Source organism: Cyprinodon tularosa, unplaced genomic scaffold (genome assembly GCF_016077235.1).
Source record: "Cyprinodon tularosa strain WSP-4 unplaced genomic scaffold, ASM1607723v1 ctg1115, whole genome shotgun sequence".
In the NCBI taxonomy this organism is placed as follows: Eukaryota; Metazoa; Chordata; class Actinopteri; order Cyprinodontiformes; family Cyprinodontidae; genus Cyprinodon; species Cyprinodon tularosa.
The window spans coordinates 128,015-135,707 of NW_024037911.1; the positions used below are offsets into that span (position 1 = coordinate 128,015).

A 7,693-nucleotide genomic window follows, 5' to 3' on the forward strand; every position below is an offset into this window, starting at 1 on the left:
CCTTGGTCTTAATTATGGTTTTATTTTGCTTACTAGGCACAAACTTATATTGGTACTGTGTAAACAGACACATTTTATTCAATGTATGATAAATTAAATATACCAATAGTGTCCCAGGGATCTGTAGAAGTCAATAGAAGCTTATTTTAACCACAATCTTAGATAAGATAACGAAGAGGAACGTTACAACATCACAATCGGAAACGTATCAGTGGCAATCATAATCGGGTAATAAATACACATATGTTGCTTTTGTTTACTAAAAAAACCCTTTTCTTGATCTTGATTTTTTAAATTACTCACATTATTGTGTAGAGAACCTCTCATAAGGTTCACTGAAACTTCATTAAAGAATATTTTTGAAATAAGTGTTTAAAATATGCAAAATAAAGCTACAGTTTCAGCAGTAGGGGTATCTGTAAAAGGCACTTTAAAATATTACGTAGTGGGGGGGAAATAACTTAAAGGAACTTGTGAATAAAAGTATTTAGGACTAAACTAAATAAATATTTTTTAATAGTAAAGAAATAAAACTAATTTCTTTAAAAGGGATTGTATTGAGGCTCCTATCTTGTGTTTTCCCCATTATTATAGTTTGTTTGATCAACAGTCTCTTTACACTGGGAAAAAAAAATCTAAATAAGTAATTTTTTCTTAAAATAAGTGCATTTGTTCTTGGATTGAGGAAGTAAGGGAGACATTTTGCAAATGGAACAAGACAATTTAAATTTAAAATAAGAAAACAAAATTGCATTGTCTTATTTCGAGTGTGTTTTATCTAATTATCTTATTTTAAGAGTAAAAATACTAATTTCATTAATAAACTATCTCACTTACCTACTCAAATTAAGGGTAAATACACATCATTTAAGATATATTTACTTCTAGATCGTTTTTCCAGTACACTGGAAACAATCAAAATCTAGATAAGTTATTTTTTCTTAAAATAAGTGAATTTGTTCTTGGATTGAGGAGATAAAAGTGGCATTTTGCCATTAGAACGAGTCAATATACATTTAAAATAAGAAAAAAAACAATTACATTGTCTTATTTCAAGTGCATTTTATGTAATTATACCATTTTAAGAGTAAAAATACTCATTCTATTGGCAAACTATCTCATTTACCGACTCAAATTAAGGGTAAATACCCTTAATTAAGGGTAAATACCCTTAATTTGAGAATTTTTTCCAGTGCACAGCCTACATCTCCCATAATTCCTTGCGCGCTGGTCGCTTCCGGTCCTGCGCCGTTTCTGGAGCGGATTGGAACCCGGAGTCAGGACTCGGTAAATGAAGGCTGTTTTGCAGAAAAGGTAACGTGTTTCCTCACTAATGCCGCCCGCTCGGCCTCCAAACGGCGGCGCGGTCCGGTAGTGAAGCTGCAGCCGGTCGCTCCGGCCGCCTCGGAGCTTCTCTGCGCCGCTCGCTCCGCTCCCAGTCCGGCGCTGAGAAGCACAGACTCCGGTTTGGGGGTTTGCGTCTCCGATCCAGCCGCCATGCCAACTGTTCTTTGTTACATTGTAGAGAAGAGAAGCCGCTCAGATCGGAGTTAAAACCCGGCTAGAGTTTAGGAATCACTCAAATCCTGGATCCTAATTCCAACACGGATCCCCAGGTAGAAAAATTCAGGATCAGAGATATTTAAAATATTAGAATAAAGGAGTGAAACACACTTTATCTACCAGGTGTGTTCAGGTACAGCTGAACCATCACATTCTGCTTAAGATCTGCAGTTATTTAAACACTCCTACAACTAGTTGATCTGTAAATTACAATATGATCCGTTAATTTGCAGGTAAATCCCCAATAAAATAAATAAACCAATTTCCTCTCTGCAGGTTGGAATAATGGCTGAGCAGACCCCAGATGAGTTCATCTGTGAGTATGAATCCATCCATCCCTCTGTGGTGTCTGACAGGCTGATGGTGACACATGTGATCCTTCCACAGGGTGTGAGGACTGTGCCCAGTACCATGACTCTGAGTGCCCTGAGCTGGGGCCCCTGGTCACCGTCCAGGACTCCTTCGTCCTCAGCCGGGCTCGGTGAGTTGGCAGCTGGGACAGAGCTGGTTTTAAACAAGCTTTCCACTGGAAAAAACACACTTTTTTTCAAGGCGTTAAGAATATACAGCACTGACTAATTGCATTTAAAAGAGAAAAAAGGTGCATTTATCCCAAATTATCTTAAAAATCATTTAAAAAAATGCAGTAAAACGATTTTGTCTCCTTATAGATTTTTTGCATTTCCAGAAAAAGTTTTTGGTTTAGCACTGACATGTTTCAAATTATGATCACAGTTATCATGGGAAAAAAAAGAATAAATCAAAGTCATAGGGAAGTCATTTTAAATGTCAAATCATTCTGGCTTAAACATGTATATAGATGTCTTTATCAGACCATATTGTCCCAAAAGTTAGAAAATTTCTATAAAAAAAAAATCCTGTCTTAAAATCTGTGATTTTATTTCGTTATCTTCTGCAGGCCAGTTAGTTATACGTCAGCCTGAACACCTAAATTCGGCCAATCATATATCAACGGTCATCTGTCAATAATAGCATCTTGATTCATATGTCGCAGCTAATATACGCAACGGTTGAAATAAGAATAATTTCCTTTCCCATTGAGTTCCGTCCCAGTGTTCACGGGGATGGACGTCTGTGTCTTCAGCAGGCGTAGAGCTAACAGAACTGGCAGCGTTGTGAGGCAAGGGCTCAAACATGTACGGCTGGAAGCCTTCTACACCAAACCCAGCTTCTGCCGCCCTGGCGTCCTCTTCCACAACATCTTCATCCCCGCTTTCCTCCTCTAAATAAAAAACGTATCACAGAGGAGACTCATCCACGACCTCCGACACTAAACTCTCCTCCTCTTGCATGTTTCCTCTGTCCATAGCGTTCCTTGACAGTGTCGTTTCTAAGTCACCAATTTAGTTGGTCCCAATGGAATTTCCCATTGGGAACCTACTAGCACTAAGTTGTTAACTGGTTAGCAAGATGCTTCCGAAAAAACCAGCCACAACCAAACTGGTTTGCGAATCTTCTGCCACAACAATCCCGCCCCCTTGATAAACAACCAATCACATTCACTTTATTCACTCGTGTAAAGTCGTGCACCACTCGTTTGGAACGACCATTTCCCCAAGACTTTAACTAATTATCCTCCTCTTTTACGTCAAACCTAATAACTGGTTTTGTCACCAATAGCAGCAACATCTGTTATCCAGTTTCTGTAAAACTGAGCGAGCCTGCAACACCAATGTGGTAGATTGTTAACCCAGTGTGTGACACAGAGTTCATCGTGCAGCTTTTTATCAGTCAAGTCCAGGATTTGACTAGACCATGACCAAACTTTCACCTGGTTGACTCTCTCATGGTCAGACATTTTCATTACCTAATTTAACGGGCCATTTTCTCCCACAGTTTTGTCGCTCAGGAAACTTTTTCCCCAAAGTTCTGTCAATCATCCCAGTGATGTTGCTTTAAGAACGGCCCTCGTCTAAGCAGCGGTTTTACCTTGGATTTCTCTTCTGGATGCCCTTTTTTTTTTATAACTTTTTTTTTTTTTTTTTTTTACGGCACTAGTGGCTTGGGGTATGAGCAGAGATGGGAAGTAATGAAGTACAAATACTTCGTTACTGTACTCAAGTAGATTTTTCTGATATTTTTACTTTACTTTATTATTTTTATTGCGACTTTTTACTTCTACTCCTTACATTTTTACAAAAATATCTGTACTTTCTACTCCTTACATTTTAAAAAAATTGGCTCGTTACTTTAGTTTTGAATCATTTCAATGGAGTTACCGTTATTATTTTTCAAGTCATCAATACTAAATTCAATCTAATTGGATGGGAATCTACGTTGCATTTGACGCACCACTACAAGATGAATCGACAGATTCGGTGGTATTCATTCGCGGGAAATCATTGCAGCTTGGTGGCGGTGGCGTTAGCATAGTAGCATGGACGACGAGATGATTGAAAATGAACACAACGGAGATCTAGTCCTATTGGCAGACATCCATTTAAAATGTAGGCAACGGCATGAAAAAAGTGGTTTCTACTTTTACTTTTATACTGTAAGTAAATTTACAAGCCTGTACTTTGTTACTTTTACTTGAGTAAAGAAGTTTAATCAGTACTTCCACTTTTACCAGAGTATTTTTTAACACAAGTATCTGTACTTTTACTCAAGTACGGAAGGTGAGTACTTTTGCCATCTCTGGGTATGAGAGAGGGGGAGAACATGCAGCAAAGGACCAAAGGTTGGATTCGAACCTGGGTCGCCTGTGTCGAGGTCTAAGGCCTCCGTACATGGGTCGTGCCCCACCTGCACGCCCCCTGGATGCCATTTTAATTTTTTCCCCCACTCTCTTACTGTTGAATCACAGCTCATCTGAGTCATTGTGGCCCACAGTGCTTTAGATGACATCATGTTTTTTTTGTTTTTTTGACCTCCTGGATAAGTTCTCCGCATTTAATTCATAATTTTAACAGAGAAACTATTCAGATTTATCTCCTAAGAATGAAATTGCTTTTTAAAAACATGTATTTTTGGTATATTTGTCTTATATTGCAAGGGATCAAAGAGTTGACCATGCAGCTCATTTCCATACTAACGTATCAGATTTTAAAGGTATAGTGGCAGATTTTCACAGATTTTTGAAAAGATCCACCCTCTCCACTTTAAAAAAGAAAAGCACATGCACCACCCTGTACCCGCAGCCGAGAGGTAACACCTATTAAACGCGTGTGAGAGCACCAGCCCTTTCTCCTCGTGCACGCTCTGTTTAAAAGTTGCTGTTTGCATCGCTCATACACGCTTACTTTCCAAAATAAGATTTGCAAGTTTCCACTATGTCAGACTCACCAGTGGTGAGTGAAAATAGGGACGAGCACGTTGGAAGGCCTTACCTAAACAAATCACCAGAATGATTGACAATTAGGAGGACCACTTATTAAGATGATCTGGAAAAAGAAAATCCTGCATTATATCTTTAATATTAACTCCAAACTCAAACTGTTCAAACTATGCTAAACGGACCCATTTCTGCCATTAGGTACCTGATGGATCTCATTAGGCTTGGCTGGATTTAGCCTCTTTCTTTTCTTGTCACTTATATTTTATTAGTCTTTTTAAGCACATACATAACATGTAATACAGCATAGAAAAGAAAAAAAAATACAGATAAATAAAACACATTGATTTTCTTTCTTGTAAGAAACCAATTTTTTTATTTTTGTGTCCATTAGTGCTTCCTGTAGTCTATATGTTAACCTTTCCGTTAAAAGTATGTCCTCTATAGTAGATATCCATTGATCCTTCATTGGCACCTCGATCTTCATCCATTTCTTCCTGATACACTTTTTAGCTGCCACCAACATTGAGTATACACAAATATAGCTATAGTTTAGATTTTAATGGTACTCTATATAATCAAACTTGATATATAACTTTTATCCATTTTTGTTGGCATACATTTACTTTCATAAGCTATCCATTTTAATTTTGCTGTTTTATTTTGAATTTCATATTTCTGGATCCTTTTTGTTCCATTTACCTAGAATAGGTTTCTATTCCATGGTTTCTTGCCCCTAAGCTTCTCTATCTCCAAGAAAGTTTGGAATCAGTTATTCATATGTTCAAATTTCAATCTGTTTTCATTTACTATAATAATTAGGATCACACCAACGATATGCATGTTAAGATGCGCTGCATAATAAAACTCTTCTAGCTTGGGTAGAGCCATCCCTCCTTTCCAGGCTCGGACTGGGAACCATTTTTGGCCCTGACATTTTTCCATCTACACCGGCCCATCTACATCTAAAGGCTAACGAAAACGATAGATTTTTTTTGTAACTTCTCTCAATATTTTATACATTTCATTTTCCAGTTAAATTTCCATGTCTTTTGGATCTTGAGGAGGTATATAATTGAATTCTACATCTGAGTTTTGGAAATATTTATTCTATATCCAGAAAGATAGCCGAGTGTTTCTTGGAGTGACATCAATTTAGGTTGTGATTTATTGTGTTTTTCCCCAAAAAGAAAACTATAACGTCATCTGCAAAAAGCCCAATGTTGTGTTTTACCCCATTTATTGTAACTCCTTTAATTTCTAGGTTTGGGATTTAGCCTGTTTGTATTTAAACAAACTCTTAATCTCTGTTCCGCATCAGATCATCTCTACCAAACAGCTTGGAGATCAGGAAGGTGGGGAACAGAGAGGAAGGGGTGTTTGTCCTGCGCCGGCTGGTCAAAAGGACCCGGTTTGGACCCTTCGAGGCGAAGAGAGTCCCAAGTCTGAAGAAAGAAGGAGCTTTCCCTCTGAAGGTGCTTCCAGATGGCCGCCTGCATGGAAGGCGATGCTCGTCCTGCCGATGTGTCTGTTAGCTCCTCGCTTTATCTCTGCGTTCACACTGCATCCCGTCTCGGCAGATCTTTCAGAGAAATGGCACTGTGGTGTGCTTCGACAGTAGCAGCGAGGACGACTGCAACTGGATGATGCTGGTGCGACCGGCCTCTGATCACAAACACCAGAATCTGACCGCCTACCAGCAGGACGACGATGTTTACTTCAACACCTCCCAGGTACGTCCGTCCAGCCTGCGCTTTAAAGCCGTCGGGACGCTCTTCCTCCATTGGTTCCTGCTGTGTGTTTTTCAGGATGTGCTGCCTGGGACAGAGCTGAGAGTCTGGTATGGTGCTTTCTACGCCAAGAAGATGGAGAAACCCATGCTGAGGCCCCCACTGCAACCGCCGCTGCCCCCACCAGGTACAGGGATCCCAAACTGGAGGTTTATCGGTTAAAATAAAAGCTGAAGAAATGTCCTTAACACCTTCTTTCTTTGAACAGATGTTTCATCGTCTTCTGCTAAAACGGAGACCTTAGACAGAAGTGGAGCCGGCCCGCCTCAGAAGGCTGAAGACAACAGTTTAAGTCAAACCATTTATTGTGATTGGACCCCTTCTGTCTCATGTTTGTGTTTAAATGCATCCATTTAATGTTCCTTCATCCCAGGTATGACCCCAGATCACAGCAGCGAGGTTGTTTCACCGCAGCCCCACGAGGAGAACCCGGCTCACCCTGATGTAGAGGAAGGGAAGCCCCAGGCAGCCCAGCTTAGCCGGAAAAGAGGGCAGGGCCGTGGGAGGAGAGCCAGGGGCCGCAGGCCGGGAGCCGCTGCTCCAACAAGCAAATTCAAAGGTAAGAAACAGGAGCAGGGAGGTCCTGATCTGATATTAATAACAGAAATCAGTCCAGTATCAACCCAAAAACGGGATTCAGCCTGAATCCATACAGTAAACATGCTTATATAAACACAGCTGCTGTTTAACTCATTAGTTAATATATAGCCTATGTTATTAGGGGGGCCACATGCCGAAGGCATGGCCCACCTACTACTATCTCACATATTTATTCCGCGTATTATTTTTATTAGGGGGGCCACATGCCGAAGGCATGGCCCACCTATTACTATTGCACATATTTATTCCGCGTATTATTAGGGGGGCCACATGCCGAAGGCATGGCCCACCTACTACTATCTCACATATTTATTCCGCGTATTATTAGGGGGGCCACATGCCGAAGGCATGGCCCACCTATTACTATTGCACATATTTATTAGGGGGGCCACATGCCGAAGGCATGGCCCACCTACTACTATTGCACATATTTATTCCGCGTATT

At 40.2% G+C, this 7,693-nt stretch overlaps 1 protein-coding gene across 1 annotated transcript; it reads left to right on the forward strand.

Annotated features, from left to right (window-relative positions):
• The first annotated feature begins 1,238 nt into the window (after window positions 1-1,238).
• Window positions 1,239-7,293, forward strand: LOC119792373 (PR domain zinc finger protein 15-like). Its single transcript, XM_038298987.1, has 7 exons — window positions 1,239-1,314; window positions 1,840-1,879; window positions 1,951-2,044; window positions 6,180-6,333; window positions 6,439-6,775; window positions 6,857-6,934; window positions 7,022-7,293. Exons 2-7 carry the CDS (start codon window positions 1,849-1,851, stop codon window positions 7,291-7,293), a joined length of 966 nt encoding a protein of 321 aa, XP_038154915.1. The 5' UTR covers window positions 1,239-1,314; window positions 1,840-1,848.
• The last annotated feature ends 400 nt before the right edge of the window (window positions 7,294-7,693 follow it).